The sequence below is a fragment of the Ornithorhynchus anatinus genome, chromosome 20, assembly GCF_004115215.2.
Source record: "Ornithorhynchus anatinus isolate Pmale09 chromosome 20, mOrnAna1.pri.v4, whole genome shotgun sequence".
Lineage (NCBI taxonomy): Eukaryota > Metazoa > Chordata > Mammalia > Monotremata > Ornithorhynchidae > Ornithorhynchus > Ornithorhynchus anatinus.
Window position 1 is genome coordinate 22197690 of NC_041747.1, and position 17503 is coordinate 22215192.

General features: G+C 38.6%; 1 protein-coding gene across 11 annotated transcripts in view; it reads right to left on the reverse strand.

The window, feature by feature from the left end:
• Positions 1-17503, reverse strand: part of CNTN5 (contactin 5) — a 653229-nt gene that overhangs the window by 118658 nt on the left and 517068 nt on the right. For all 11 annotated transcript variants that reach the window (XM_029048199.2, XM_003430617.4, XM_029048198.2 and 8 more), the window contains 2 exons: positions 4057-4238; positions 1663-1799 (listed from right to left, as the gene is read on the reverse strand). In XM_029048199.2, the coding sequence (XP_028904032.1) occupies positions 1663-1799; positions 4057-4238 (319 nt within the window). The remainder of the gene's footprint in view (positions 1-1662; positions 1800-4056; positions 4239-17503) is intronic.

Below are 17503 nucleotides of genomic sequence, written 5' to 3' on the forward strand. Positions count from 1 at the left end.
CTCTGTCAAAGCACTAGGGAATAAGTAAGATAGATGCTATGTAAATACACAAAAAAGCAAATTATTATGTTTCCTTTCTGAGTCTAATTTGAATATTATGAATTCTAATGATAATTCTAATTAGAATATTATGAATGTTTGAATATCGAATTTTTAGCAGTGCTACATTCACTTAACTGCTTTCAAGCATGAGATGACACAAGGGGTATAGAAACTTTCCCAAGCAAAGAAAAATAGTCTTTTAATGCCATTATCACTGCCATCACAGGAAAAGAGTGACTTTTTAAAAACTGCATAATTTACGTATTTTTGGAGAGCAAAGACATTCATTCAAGAGAAACTTAAATCCAATACACGCTGTCTAGTGCAGATACCTTGTGAATCCCCCTAAAATATATGGGAACATTTTTATGTCACTCTTGAGGGATGATCAGCTTAGGCTCGCAGATACAGAAAATGTTTCAAGACAACTTTTTTCAACACCTCTACTTCAGTGCTTAGTTCAGTATTTGGTAGACAGTGAATATTTAATAAATAATCAATATCTCTTGGCATCTCAGTTATTAGAGATTAAAAAATGAAGTTACTAGATGAGGAGTGAAAAAGGAACAAAGGGAAATCCCAATCTTAAAAGATCATTCATTTGGCAGTTTTTCATTCTACAGTAAGCAGTGTCAACCATATTCTGCTTTCCAGAAAATAGCTAAAAAATTTCCCAATGAAATAATTTGGGAAAAGAATTAGTTCACATTTGCCTTATTGCAAAAACCTCAGAGTTCTCGTGGGCAGACAATAATCACTACTAAAGTAAATTCAAGTTTAAAATAACGTGTAATGGAACAATCATTTAATCAGTGATACTTGAGTACTTACTTTGTATATTACTGAAGTAAGTGCTTGAGAAATACAATAGAGTTGGTAGACATAATCCCTGACCTCAAGGAGTTTATATTAGAGTGGTTATAGCTAATTTCCTTTTCCAATTATAGCTAATTTCCTTTTCCAATATTTTAGAGTATAAGCTTCAAATTAGTGATCCCAAGAGAAGAAACTATGCCATTCAGATTAAACGAGAAGCAGTGTGGTTTCGTAGACAGAGAATGAATCTGGAGTCAGAAGGACCTGGGTTCTAATCCTGCTCTGCTCCATGTTTGCTGTGTGAACTTGGACAAGTCACTTCACTTCCCTTTGCCTCAGTTACCTCATCTGTAAAATGGGGATTAGGAATGTGAGCTCCATGTGGGACAGGGACTGTGTAAAACCTGATAACTGATCTACCCCATTGCTGAAAACAGTGCTTGGCACATAATAAGCGCTTAACTAGTACCATCATTAATGGCCACGATGGGCATATTTCTAATAATAATAATGTTGGTATTTGTTAAGTGCTTACTATGTGCAGAGCACTGTTCTCAGTGCTGGGGTAGATCCAGGGTAATCAGGTTGTCCCACGTGAGGCTCACAGTTAATCCCCATTTTACAGATGAGGTAACTGAGGCACAGAGAAGTGAAGTGACTTGCCCACAGTCACACAGCTGACAAGTGGCAGAGCCGGGGGTCGAACTCATGACCTCTGACTCCGAAGCCCAGGCTCTTTCCACTGAGCCACGCTGCTTCCCTAATTTCTCAAAGGTAGATCTGCGGGATAGTATACAACAGTACCCGTGGCCAGAGGGGAAGTCCATTTTTCAACCAACGAACTGTGGGTCTCGGCTTTCCAATGGCTTTGCATTCCCACCGCAGAGGGCTGCCGCTGTCTAAATGTGTGTCATTAAGTCTCTCAACCCAGTGGGGATAGGCTGTAAGAAACATAGTAAATTGCTATTAAATACCCTTCATTAATTAAGCCATTCCATCAATCATATTTATTGAGCACTTTCTGTGTGCAAAGCATTATACCAAGCACTTGGAAGAGTACAATATAACAATAAAAAGAAACATTCCCTGCTCACAATGAGCTTAGAGTTGTAAGTGCTTATTATGTGCACAGCACTGTACTAAATGCTTGGAAGAGTATAATATGACCAAATTGACAGACAAGTACACTACCCACAAAAAGCTTCTTTTAATTCATTCTTGTAAAGCTTATTCATAGGCGCACATTTGTGACACAAACACACACACACAATCACACTTGTTACGAATTGAAACAAAACTTAAAGATGGTAGGAGTACAGGAAATCTGATAAATTGGTACCAGAGCTATCCTACCTCTGACAGAAATGTTTATATGATCCTAAAGAATTGAGTTGACTGTGACAAGTTTATGGAATTAAATTGGGTTATCCTATTCTAGAAACACTTGGCTCTATGCTTCTTGGTGCCTTGGCTTAAGGAATAACAACTGTGGTCAGACAAAACAAGTACCTCCTCATAGACATGTTTGTATTTAATTTACATAAAACCTTGCCATATATTCTATGGAGTTTCTAGTCATAGATTCAAGATTTTTAGGAGCTGCAACCAGCAATTGTCATATCAAGAAATTATGTCTATAACCACCCCTATCCCACTGCCACGCTCAAAGTGACAATGATGCTGAAGGAGCCAACATTTAGAACTCAAGCCATTCTCCAAATTCAGGGCTTGCATATTCCCACATCTATATATTTTCTTTTAAAAAGAACTCCAGAAGTGGCAAAGGCGATATTGGGGGCTCCGTGTAATTCTGAACATAACAACAATAATACAGAGTCAAAATATAGAAAAAATCTGATCTGTAAAATAGGGAATCAATAAACAGTCTAAAGAAGTAAGAATCTGCATTGGACCAAATTTATATAAGAAATGCTACCATTGACTTTGTTTTTGACAAATTACCAACTGAGAGATTTTGGACATTGAGACCCATGTTTCTTTAAACTTAGTAACAAAGGCTCAGTAGCTGCACTGTGCCATGGTTACTATTTATATAATGTATACGAACACGAGTTCAGTCTAGGGGTTACATTTTCAAAGCACTAAACAGATGTGGGCAAAGAAACGCTTGCTTATTATCTCTTGTCATTGCCTGTCACAGTTCCCAGTTGATAAGTGCTAAAGACCTTTTTTCCCCACTCTGAGTAATGATAAATCAACATCAACATACTATATGCACATTATGTAGCAGTATTTCAGGGTTGAAAGATAATGAATGTGCTGGTGGAAGGGTTTTATCTCCTCATCTAGAAAATGGGGATTAAGACTGTATTCAAACTGATTAGCATAGCTCAGTGGCAAGAGCCCGGGGTTTAGGAGTCAGAGGTCATGGGTTCGAATCCCCACTCTGCCACTTGTCTGCTGTGTGACCTTGGACAAGTCACTTAACTTCTCTGGGCCTCAGTTACCTCATCTGTAAAATGGGGATTAAAAAATGTGAACCCCGTGGCGGACAGTCTGATTACCCTGTATCTACCCCAGCGCTTAGAACAGTGCTCTGCACATAGTAAGCGCTTAACAAATACCATAATTATTATTCCAGTGCTTAGCAGAGTGCCTGGCACATAGTAAGTACTAACATATACTACAATTATCATTATTATTGTTAGTAATAATATTGTATTCTAAACTCTAAAGAAATCATAATATTTTCAATATTCATGATTTTGATGAAAGTCTAACTAGTCTTATTAGTAATAATAATTGAGGTATTTGTTACGCACTTATTGTGTGCCAGACACTGTACTAAGCACTGGGGTGGATACAATCAAATCGGGTCATACACAGTCTCAGTCCCATATGGGGCTCCGAGTCTCAATCCCCATTTTACAGTGCTCTGCACATGGTAAGTGCTCAATAAATACTATTGAATTTTACAATTGGGGTAAATGAAGCACAGGGAAGTGAAGTGACTTGCCCAAAGTCACACAGCAGACAAGAGGTGGAGCTGGGATTAGAACCCATGACCTTCTGACTCCCAGGCCTGTGCTCTATCCACTATGCCATGCTGTTTTATGTGGGCCCAATTCAATCAGTGTTTTACTATTGAATGTAAGGTGACACAACCATGGTCCAACAAGTCAAGATCAGGCTTTTACATTCATTTCTATGCTTATTTACATCCCAAAACATACTTACTGAATACTTGCAGTTGTCCACGGAAAGAGTTTCTTCCTCGCGAATTTTCAGCTCTACATTCATACATTCCGGCATCATCCAGCTGCACATTTGGTATCTCCAGCACTCCCTGGGACTTTCTCAGTCGTGCTTTGCTAGGAATATAGCCATTAACTTTCACCCATGAGATTGTTGGAACTGGGCTGAAACAATTACCAAAACTATGGTTAAAACTTTTCCTCTATTAGAAACATAGATTCTGTTATCTGGTAATTTAAGTACTCAATAGGCCAAGTGACAATAAAATATAATCCCAATTTAGGTTCGAGAGTTGGTTGGTACACTTCACTTGCTATGCAGAATGTATATTAAGTGGAAATACTGCAAAAGGGAATTCTTTTCCCTCACCTTTTGCAAAAATGGTTACTCATCAGTAGGTGCATTTCCGTACGATTCTGTTTATTTGCCTATTGAGTTGTATGTTGAACGTTTTTACTCATTTTGATTCAAGAAGAGTTCACCGCAGTTCAAGACAAATCATCCATAATATTATGTAAATACTTTCTACCTTTAATGTGGGAGGAGGGGCAAGTGGGCCCAAGAAGTGCGTTATATCCATGTAGAAGTAAGAAAAAGAAAGTGGACTTAGATTGTAGATAGAAACTATTCATCTAACTAGAGAGAACGTCTTGGCTATAAAGATTAAATTTTCAAACTTGCTACCAAGAGAGATTCTGAAATTCTCCTCTCAGAGCGTGGACAGCTTAGGCCTTCTGGGTCCAAAGGTCGATTATTTTTTGGATTCCCTCCAACTCTCTGATTCCATGAAGGGAAGTGAAGCAGCTTGAAGAGTGAAGTGAGCAGCAGTGAAGAGAAGCAGCAATACTTAAGTGGATAGAGCACAGGCCTGAAGTTAGAAGTACCAGGCTGCTAATCCCGGCTCTGCCACTTGTCTGCTCCGAGACCTTAGGCAAGTCACTTAACTTCTCTGTGCCTCAGTTACCTCCTCTGTAAAATGGCGATTAAGACTGGAAGCCCATGTGGGACAGGAACTATCCAACTTTAACTTGTATCTATCCCAATGCTCAGTAGAGTGCCTGGCACATAGTAAGCATTTTACAAATACCATTAAAATTGCTAATTGTGTGGTGCAGATGGTGATGACAACAGAGCAGCACCAAAAAAACCCCAAAAAACACACACATATGATTCATGTGCTCCCATTGACTTGCTTGTACCAAATCCAAGACCTGAACTGGAGAAAATAATCTTTCCCAAGTTCATCCACAAACTAAAAACACCATAAATGTTTCTTTTAATTCCTTAATCATTCGGGTTGGGAATGCTTTTGAATAGAAGAGCCCAAAGTAAGTGTTGAAGAGATTGCAAACTCACCAGAAATGTTCTCATTTGAAAAGAGAAACTCTTTGAAAAGGATCAATTTTTCCTCAGAAGTTGCTAAACCCCTAAGAGTAATCTGGGCCACTTCTGAGACACTGTTTAAAAGTTGAAGAGAGATGGTGATTTCATGTTCATCCAATCCTAGATAATGTTGAATCTATCATTTTATAATTGTACAGTTAACTTATCAAATATCTGAAGGAAAAGAACAGGTGACTTTTTTTTTAGTTAATAGTGGATTTCAAAAAAGTTAGCACTGCTAAAATATCAGTGAAGAATGTATATAACTGTTTGAAAATCTGCCATAGGCATTTTCATTAAATGCTGCATTAATGACAGCATGATAAGTTCCACTGAACAGATTTGTAAAAAGTGCTAGATGAACTTTGGCCATCGTTTCTGTCATTAAAAGATGCCTTTAAAAACCATTTTTGTTAATATGATGAGTTAGCTTGAGGAATCTGTCAAGGTAGAGAGAACACTTAGTTGTAAGATTTAATGATATCAAAGGAAATTGTTCCCCAGTTGCAAATTTCTATTCAGAGACAAATCGTACTCTTGGCTAATGGAGCTTCCTATCTTTCTTGCAAACATCATAAGTGACATAAGAGTTTTACACTGGATGTGAAAATATATATGGATACTCCTTCTTTGTGATTTGGTTTAAAAGAGGGAGAAACATATACCTTTGACAGAAACTCAATGAAGAAAGTTTTGTAATTTTTTTTTAGAGAACTCCTAAAAACCAGTCATCAGAGAGCCACCCCAAAGACATGCACTTTTTAAAAGTAATTTATAGTCCATATTCAAAGAGAAACAAATTCCTACTAATGTGGGTAATAATGATCTACTTAATATGCACTTTTTAGGGAGACAAGATTTTCCACATTAAAGTGAAGATGAATAGATACCACTCCTACTGGTACATTTTAACTTCTAGAAAATATCCAGCTCAAGAGCCATATGGGCTGGAGAAGGAATAAATTATGAAGAAATGGGTATGATGTGCTTCAGAGGTGTTCGGATTCAAATTTCCCAAGAGTGAGTGAGGGCAGACTTATAGCCCAGGAACGTTGGGAGAAAAATAAAGGAAAATGACTGAAGCAGTTACAAGTCACACTCAATAAGATTAGTTAAAATTTAGTTAAGGAAGAAGAGTAGGAGGATAGTTATGAAATATAATAAAAACACAATAATAACATGCATTAATAAGGGTTGAGGGGTAGGTCTACGGATCCCTAAATGGTGTCTTGCCAAACTTCTGGGAAACCTTCTCTGATCAAATTCCACCAGTTAAAAGCAAATCTTAAAGGATTTGGGCAGGTGTTCAATTAGCAAGATATGATGGCCAAATGGCAGCAGATCTTGGAGGAATTTGCCAAACAACAGGATGGCTGTCCATAATGCCACACAGATCCTGAATGGAATAGGTTCAATTAAATAACTAAAAATGACCCTTCTAAAATCTCATTTGATTAAAAAAAAATCAAATAACAGCCTTCTCTATTCCAGTTCTGTTTGCTGGAGTGGAGGGTCCCTCTCTAATGACCCACAACGATATCTGTGCAAATACTTTTTACATAGGAACCACGAATATAACAACTGCCCTTCCTCCACTTGGGCCTTGCTTCTTTATGCATGTGGGTAGGAGACTATATCATTGAAAACTACATGTGTAATTACATAGTACATGCTTAACAAATACCACAATTATGTCATGTCAGCAGAGTGGATAGAATAAGGGTCTGGAAGTTGGAGGATCTGGGATCTGGGTGCTAGATCTGGCATTCTAGCAATAGGAATGCTAGAAAGAAACATGTGCAAAGGACAAATTGGAAATTGGATTTTTTTGGCAATCAATGAAACTCAAGTTACAAAAACCACAAGAAAACTATTAGGCTATTTAGCCTAAAAGTTATTATGTCGAAGAAAGAACGGCCAAAGCATTTTTCCAAACTGGTTAAAGCCCAGTGATATTATTAAATGCATCCACGTGATTGCCAAGTACTCCATAATGATTTAATTTTTTGTTGACTCAGGTTGGAATTCACTTTCTAATATAAAAATTGAATTGCAGAAGGAGATGGTTTCAATACCGCAGAATACTTTAACATTCACAGCATCAACTTAGAGCTCAAAAAATGTATTCAGACTGCAAAGTAATGTGACTGACACACGAAGCTTGTTCTATTCCTTAATGCCTTTTATCCTTTCAACACTAGTAAATAACTTCTAGAATTGTCCAGATGTCTTGCCTAAGGCAGGTCCTGTGTCCTGTTTTCAGTTGAAGAGAGGGGAGAACATTCAGATTGGCATCAGGGAGGGAGGTTGGGGTGGTAGTGTAATAGCCAGAAGGAGGAAGAGGCTTCCCCATATTCTTGCACTCTCTTTCCATCACCCTTCCCCCATGCTTCCTTCCTCTACAATCCCACTGTGTGCCTCTTTGGCTTTTCTCCTTCCAACCTGAGGGCAAGAATCATGTTTACCTACTTTACCATACTCTCCAAAGTGTTAAGTACAATGCTCTGCACAGAGTAAACACTCAAACAATTAATTGGTTTTCACTCATCTCTCCTTTTCCTTTTTTTTTATAGTATTTGTTATGTGTTTACTAAATGCCAGGCACTGTACTAACTGCTGGGGTAGACACAAGTTAATCAGGTTTGGACACAGTCCCTATCCCACATTGGGCTCACAGTCTTAATCTCCATTTTACAGATAAGGCAACTGAGGCACAGAGAAGTTAAGTGGCATGCCTAAGGTCACAGAGCAGACAAGTGGTGAAGCTGGGATAAGAACGCAGGTCCTTCGTCAGTTCTCTAGACAATACTGCTGCTTCCCTCTCCCTTTTCCCCCTTTTTTCTTCTTGCACAAGGAGCAGGTAGAGACAGTTGTAGTGGTGTATAGGAGGCAGAGTATGGAGGCAGGGACTTTACTTGGTACAAAGTTGGGTAAGGAAATTAGAAATAAGTTAAAGTAAGAATCAAAGGCCTAAAACCCCATAGGAAGGGCTATACAAAGCTTCCTGAGAGCAGGAGCCGTTTCTTCTACTTTTATTATATGGTCCCAAGAGCCTAGTGACAGTGCTTTATGCACTAAAGGTGCTCAATAAATACTGATGATGAAGACAAAATATACGAAGGTAGTAGGTCTCACAACTTTCTGATATTAGGACAAATGTAAAGACCAGTGTTCATTTGCCTCACAGTTCTTCATTTTGTTGGGGGAAAAAAGAAAGATGAAAAGGGCAGAAGAGAAAAGAAAGGATTTATTAGGGCAGGGGTTAGTCATTCTTTTGGGTTTAAAAAATGAGTGAAAGGACTGTAGGCTGTCTTCACAACCTTTTTCCATTTAAATCTAGGATTATTGCCCATTACTTTTAGTTAAACCTTAAAGCAAAAAAAATCTAAAGGGCAAAATTAGTCTATTAAGAATTATTATGGCTTCAAATAGTGTCAGAAGCACTTGGAAATACAGCTGGGGAAACTCAAAGGTAAGTTAGGTGTCCTTAACACTGATTGCTCATATTGCCTGCATTTCAAATGCAATTTAGGGGAGGGGAAAAAAGTCAATCCAATATTCCACTTTTGTCATTTAGGGACCACACAGATACTAAAGATTACTTAAGAAGGGCACATCCGAACCTAACAACTCTTTGAATTTTTGAAAATTGTATCCCCACAGGCACCTCCTATTCTGACTGGCAGGTTGTTTTCAATAGTGGGTGTTGGGATCTGACAGATACATACAGTTCCTAAGTGATGGAAAGAAAAATGTAAGAGAAAGTTCAAAAGGTGTGTGTTGGTGTGTTGATGTTTGGGCGTGAATCCTTGTTGCTCAAAATTTCAAATGTTCTTTGCTCCTCACCAGGTTTTTAGTCAATCTTCTGATGGGACCAGGTTCTGGCAACACTGTTCCAGCCCCCTTCACTAAGCATGTCAGTTGGGTTGTAAAATCATATTAAAAAGGTTCACAAATATAGGCAAGAGTTTCAGCAAAATGTCACCTCCTGTTTAATGCATAAAATCAGATGTAGAAAAGAGAGACTTTGTAACTTAGAGACCTGTAACTGTAGTGAAGAATGATAAAGTTGAAAAACACTAATCACTGATGCTTTAAACTCATTCGATTAGTCAATCAATCAACCTGGAAATCCTTCCCCATTCATAACAAACTGACCACTAGTCTCTCCACCTTCAAAGCCCTATTAAAATCACATCTCCTCCAAAAGGCCTTCTCTTACTAAGCCTATTTCCCCTCTCTTCTTCACCACCCACCAATGAGTACTTGATATTAACCCCACCTTCAATCCCACAGCACTTAAGTACTTATCCTTATACTCTGCCATTTTCCCCATATAACTTATGTTAATGTCTCACTCCCTTTTAGACCATAAGCTCCTTGTGTTCAGAGATTATGCCTACAAACTCTATTATATTTTATTCTCCCAAGGGATTATCTGATAAAAAGGTTGAGTTGTAGAAGATGGAGTGAGCATGTTTTGGGGAAGGTTCTGAAAGAAAAGAATACACCTTGGAGATTAGTATTTCAGAAAGAAATGGAGAACAGCATGGTTCAAGGGAAAGAGCACAGGATTTAGGAATGAAGAGACAAGGGTTTAAAAATTCGAACTCTGCCACTGGCTTACTGTGTTGATCTTAGGCCCTCTCTGGACCTCAGATTAGAAAAGCAGAGACACAATAAAATGTGAGCTCTGTGTGGGACATGGACTGTGCCCAATTTCATAATTTTCAATCTACCCGAATGCTTATCATTTGGTAAGTGCTTGATACTATACATTTCTTCAACCAACTTTCACACCATTTAGTTAGTCATGGAAATTATAATTGACCCAGATGCTATGGGTAGCTGAAATATTAACCAGTGGGATAAAAATGGTGTGGGGGGTTTGGGGGGAAGAGAAGGATTGTTTTGGAGGGGGTCCTTGTCACCCGCAGTATTGGTGCCTGCTCTTTCTCTAGAAGGAGAAAAAAAGCATCTGTCTCCCCCTCTAGACTGGAAACTCATTATGGACAGGGAACATGTCTGCTTATTCTCTGGTACTGTACTCTACCAAGTGCTTAGTACTGTGCTCTGCACATAGTAAGCTCTCAATAAATACGATTGATTGATAGCTTTGTTTTCCTCTGGCCACAGACAGGATGGTATGGCTGGTGTGAAAATTAGTTGTGCAGTCCATGGCAGAATTCATGACTAGCACAAGGGCAGAAGATGGGGGACACACAGAAAACCTTGCTACCGATACCAATGAGTGGGTTGACAATTTTTTATCACAGTCAATTGGCAAATTTATTGGTAGAAGAGAATTTCAGTGGCACCCTTGAATCACCAAACTCAGGTGGCTGCCCCGGAAAGCAGATATAAATGGATCCCAAATGATATGACAAGTTCAATCCTTATGCTATTGCCATATGAGAGACAAACTGTTATAAAATAAAATATGGCCAGAGATAATACCGCATGAATTAGCAGGCAACTCAAGGATCATTCCCTTTTATATTACAGATGCAAATGTATTTAATAACATTGCATCAAAAGAATGTAGTATTGGATTTACATCATATTGCTGAAGAGTGGGAGGCTGCAGTGTTTCAACTTGACTGGTAAGATTTGTTGCAGCTGGAATTTTGGTGCAATGATTAGAATTATTTGAATTGCAAGTGCATAAAATGCTAGGGCAAGCAAAAGCTATTAATGTTCCCTGCATGATACATTTATTGAAACTGGTTACTCAAGTTGCAATAAAGAAGACTGTTTCTTTCCAGAGATTCTAAGCATCTTATTCTTTATAAGGTACCTGTCACCAGAGTAGTCAAGTTGCCAGAGAAAGATACTGTATAGAGCACAGAGTGGGAAGTTCATTTATTATCCATGGAATCCAAGTTACCTGAATGGAGAAGATCCAGGATGAGATCAAGACTATGAAATTCTACATTTATTGATTGACTGGTGGAGGAGGTGGATGAAAAGAAGGGTTTCATGCATTTTTGTGGTTCCTGGGATGTTACCCCCTGAGATGGAGGGGGAGATAAGAGAGTTTCTCCTCAAAAATGAAATGGTCTATATTGAATATGCTCTTATGCCATTATTAGCAGCAGCAGCATTTACATTCTTAGCATGAACTCTATTTCCCTTCTGAACTTTACGGTACTCTCCCAAGTGCTTATAGAGTGCTGCAGATATATTACCATTGATTTGGCACTTAATGGACATTGTAGACTAGTTATCTGGACACCATTTACTAGTTCTCAACAGTAACATCAGTGGAGCTGATGGATGATTTATAATGAGTGAAGCTGATGGATGATTTATAATGTGTTTTTATTGTAGCCTAATCGGGCTTTGAAAATCAGATGAGTTATCATTAGAACGATCATTTTATATGAAAGTACCTCGCTACTTGTTATTTCAAAAAGGATCAGTTGGCTGACACTTGATGGGTGTCTTCTACAAGCATGTTTTAATGTTTTGCCTTAGTAAAAATTATCTTTTAACTAGGTACTAAATCATTCAGCCATCCTAGGAGATGCAGAGGTATGTTGGGCTCAATTCAGACCACACTGAGCTTATGGATAACCTATATATAGAATGCAAGATGAGTCTTATGGAACATTTATAAACTTTCTGGATTCCCTCACCTCTCCCCATTCCCTTCCTTTTGGCTCCTACCCATCTCCTAGTCTTTTCCATTCTTCTTCATATTTCTCCAACTTTCCCAACCTCCCTTCCCTCATCCCCGCTTCTCTCCTGCCATTTCTCCCCCTCTGCTTTCTAAGACAACGCTAATGACTGCCACAAACCAACCTCCATTTCCTGCCATGGCTGCACTGATCAAGATGGATGTTTTCACTATGACCACATTGTTCCCAAAACACAATTCTCTATTTTCGGTACCAAAAAATGAAGTCAATTTAGAATTAACATTTTAAAGAAGTGCAAGTGGTAAAATGAAAGTTGTCTCAAAGGAATTATTTTTCTATGGCAATTTGTTATTTTTTTCTTTTTTTAAAGGCCGACCCCTTCAGTACTGGTGAGGAAACAAAAAGTGGGGAGGATGGGGGAAAGAAGAGGTAAGAAGGATGTGAAAAATAGGTACGTGGGTGTGACTGTGAGTCTGGGCTGCTGGGACAGATGGGATAAGGGTAATTTTTTTTTTTTTTTGGTATGTAAGTGCTTACTAAGGGCCAGGCACTGTACTGAGCACTGGGGTAGATGTAACCTAATCAGGTTGAAAACAATCCATGTCCCATATGGGGCTCACAGTCTTAATTCCCATTATACACATGAGGCAAATGAGGCTCAGAGAAGTTAAGCAATATGCCCAAGGACACACAGCAGACATATGGTAAAGCAGGGATTAGAATTCAGGTCTTCTGATTTCCAGGCCTGTGCTCTGTCCACTATACAATACTACTTCTGTTTTCCCTGTTGTTGAGAGAAAAGCAGAGTTCTTCTCCCTTTCTCTTGGGGCCTCTCAGTTTCACAGACCAAGCATTTCAAACAGGCAAAAAACCAAAAAAAAAACCAAATAAAAATCTCCACAAACCTTCCTCTCTCATTCACACCTATTTAAGGTATAAGGTATAAGGATTTTGGTTTCATAACCCCAGACACACACAGGACACCCACAAAGGCAGAGGGAGAGTAAGAGGCAGAGGCTATGTTGGGTTTTGCTAAATTAATTTTACATTCTGAAGCCTTAAGCTTCAGAGGGTTTTCTTATATCTGAAGGTTCCAAATCAATCCTACAGAAATCATTTCCAGTAAAAGTGACTGAGGCTTGATGCCTCCATTTTGGAGAATTCACCTAAGAGTTAACCCTGTCCCCTCCTCTGTAGCTCAGCCTAATCCCCATTCCCTTGGATTTTGCAGCTTTCTGGACACCGTCCCTTCTTGTACCCAATGTCTGAGTAGTTTTCATCATGATCTCTTCTTTCCCACAGCTCTTCTTTTATTTATTTATTTTATTTTATTTATTTGTTCTTTTTGCAACTCCAACTCTGCTGGATCACCCTGAGACCTTGTTGTTGCGACTTTCCTCTCCCCATCCCTTCTTTGCCTGGCAGTCCCCATCTTTCAGGACCCCAAAGTTGGGGTTGCTGGGGTAGGACTGGAGCATGAAGGGAGGAGAGCAGGAAGTGGAGAAGGTAAGAGAGAAGGTTGGGACTCTCCCCATGCCACGATCCTGTCTCTACTCTTCTTCCTTAGCTTGTTGTGGGCAGGGAAATGTCAGGGAAATGCACAGAGTAAGTGCTTAATAAATACACTGAACAAATGAATGAATTTCATCTCTCTTACCTGCCCGCTCTCCCCCTTTCTTCCCCAGTTCAGTCTTGGTCCCTCTCAACTTTGCAAAAGGTGGAGCTGTTCTGATGGGCAACTAATACTGGAATAATTGGGTGTGAAATATGATAGCACATGAAAGCAATGAAATACCTTTAAAATCAATCTATTGAGTGCTCACTGTGTGCAGAGCACTGTACTAAGCACTTGGGAAAGTCCACTACAATAGATTTGGTAAACATGATCATTGCCCACGAGAAGCTTAATTTCTCTCTAACTCTTCTGTACTTTTTTCAATTCCCCTGATCTTCTTTTACCTTCTTCTCAAGCATGGGGAACTTGTTTATTCAGTTATTCATTTATTAATCTGCTCTAATCTTGCCTCTAAAGCGAATAGGAATGAAGCACCAAAAGAGGCTGTCATTACAATACTTAAGTAGAATGTGCCCTTTCTTAGCAGGTTTAAAAGAAATCATGAATTCGGTTTACACATCTAGTGTATCAAAACTATAAAAATGAGGTGACACTATCTGAACAGTCTCACTACAAAAATGAGAGAATTGATGTGTGAATTTGTTTACACTTAACTTTACCCATCGATTACAGGCTGGAATCATTCTTCTTTGGATGAGCCCTAAATCCTTTGAAAATGAAGTTTGCTGAGGAATTACCAGCAAGACTAACTCTAGCTGGATGAAAAATCTCCCTCTGACATTTTCAGCACACCTCAATTTCAGGAAAACCCTCCAAAATTTATTCTGTTTATTAAGTAAAAATAATTCTCATGAATTCTAAAGCTTCATATTCTCTTAAAGATCAGATCACTGTTATTCTGGCAATTAACTCTATTGCTGCTAAACTGCATCAAATATAATGGAAGTCTATGTGGTATTTTTTCCAGATGATGAAATAAAATGGGTAGGGTAAAGCCAAAATATTCCCCACTTACTGAAATCTGATAGGCCAAATATATTCTCTCAAATTATTAGGAGACAAATGTCCTTGGAAAATATTTCAAATATACTAGTTTAGCTTTATTCCATGAGGGCTGTAGCTCATATACTTCCCTCAATCAGTATTTAAATTGAAATATCACTCAGTTTAACTTTTCACAATCGATATGTCAGTAAGCAATCATTAATTAATATTGGTGCATAGTCAGTCACACAGTGATTGTTCTGAGGCTTCAACTTAGTTTTATCCAGAATCTCCGAGATGCTTTGCAGATTATCTCTGAAACAATTGGAGCCAGAGAGCTCACTGCCTAGTTTACAAAGAGATTGAGTCCATAAATTCTAGTTCTCCGTTCTGGACTCCAGCCTTCTCAGCTGCTAATCATCAAAACGTTTTGAAACCTCATCCCTACAACTAGAAAGACGCCCGATACTTAAAGAGGAAATCCTTCAAGTCTGGCCCTCCTGAACTAATGCAGGATGATTCCTCAGTAACAGTGAAAAGGCACTGGGTAAGTGGCAGCAATGACAATTCCCTCCTGGATCTATAATGCATCTTGTCCCCTTGTGGACTGAACAGCTATCGATCCCTTGGCCTAGAGACAGATGCCTTTCCCTAGATCTTCTGTCAATTAAGTAATTTGACTTTAGTTTGATAGACGAATGCTGCACAACTCCAATTTATTTTTAATTCCTATGGTCCTCAGTGACTGGCGGTTCCACATAAACACTATTAATAAATCATTAATCTGTAACTAAAGACTGGGCTCTTACAGGAATCCTTGCCAACTGCATACCACAGGAAGCCTCAGAGGAATATTTGTCATTCTCACAGTTACAAGGGAACAGAACAGCAATGCTATGAGACAGTTCAGCTTAAGCCGGGAAAAACACAACTGTAGCCAAACAGCTTAACCGGTTGATAACTGAGGTCTCGGCATTTGTAAGAAACACAGAAAGAAGAAAAAATACTCAGCGTCCTCCCTCCCTAATAAGCAGTTGTTGAAGGGTAACAAAAGACGATTTGCACAAGCTATCGGAAAGAGAGATAAGAGACGACTCAAAAGGGCAGGAAATTGAATGGGTTCTTCTTTCCTTTTCCTCCAAGTTTCAGATGCAGCTGGAAAGGTCATTTCATAATTATTACAGTAACTGGTCCAAGGCCTTTTCAGTAGAACTGATCTGACTCAGGGTTAATGGCTGCACAAGCAAGATAAGGTTCAAGGATAGTAAATACAATCTTTCTGGACCACTATTAGCAGGCAGGGTGGTCTTACTAGATAACCTTTTGCTGCTTTATGGCACAGGATTTCTTTTTTGCTACAGGGGAATTTGGATTTGACCTGGCACCTGGGGTCATTTAAACCTCCAGGGGACAAATGTATTTCTAAAGTTGATGACTACAAAATGTCACGTAATTACTCAGGATTAGTTCTCTCCTGGCCATTTACTGAATATATTCACACAGCTGTCAGAAAACTGAATTGACTTTAGTTTGACAGAAAAATACTGCCCCATCCCAATTGCTTTTTGAATTTTAGCGCTCACCTTTACTAGAACCTATTATGGAAGACATATTACTAGAGATAGAATCCCTTTTCCTTTTGGCTAGTCAAATGGAATCTTGGTTTCACACAAAGTAAGAGCACCTGAAATGATACACTAGAATCACCAGGAGATAAAAGAGAAATCTAGAAGCATCCAACTACAATGGAAAGGAAGGGCAAATGGTGTTTATAGGAAATAAATTTTGGAGAGTAGCAGTCTTCCTTGACTCATGACTTTAGGGGCTCTAGCCAGTTCTTGAGCCTTGTTCCTTCTGCTCCTTTGTAAATTGCTCATACTCATTTCTGACTACCAAATAAGTTACTCATAGATTTTACTACCTTTGTACCATTCCTATTGATAAATTCCCATTATCTTTCTGAAGGGCACTTAGCCTGGACATCATAAATATATCATTACCTGGTAAAAATAATTACTAGGTAGGTGTCAAGGAAAATAAGAAGGATTTGTCAAGCTTCAGCCTCCTTCTATTTTTACTCATTTATTCATTTGTCTGATCTCACTGATAAATTTTGTAAGATTCTGAGATTAGTAGACCTGTTTCTAAATATTATGAAATAAATGTCCCAGATCAGTACATTAAAACTAGTAAAATAAATTACCTATTTCAAATCAATTTCAGTTTTACCACCTTAGCCCAAGTTCTCTTTGAAACATTGCTCGGTCTTTAGAATGTGATTAATACATAGGAATATAATTCTTATATTCTCAAATTGAAATGGGAAAAGTAAAATTATGGGCTGGAAGGAAGCTAAGAGATGGACAATGGCCTTGAAGTTACTAGTAATCATATTTTGGGATATTAGTTTTGTGGTTGCCTTTCTGGTGTTTCCATCTTTCAGAGGTGATGATTTGCAGGGCATTAGCTACTGATCATTCTTCCTAAATAATTATGCTGTTTCACTGAAGGTGAATGAAATAAATCACTCGGGGTGCCCCCACGGAGATGCTCTCCTCCAGCTTTCTAAGCAAAGGAGGAGAAGACGATACATTGGCTAGAAAATGAAATATGAACAATCGCAATCTCATGATTTGTCAGTCAGCTTCTAGGATGGAAGAAATTTTAAGGATGCATTTCCTAACCATATTTCATGGCTTTCTAAAAGCAAACGCGGCTAACCCAGAAAGCACTCCTGGGAAACACATTTTGTTTCTATATAAATCTAGTTCTCTTTTTTGTTTTACACTATGGCTTTACTTTACTCATGACTTGAGTTTAAAAGCTGTGATTTAAGAGATATTTA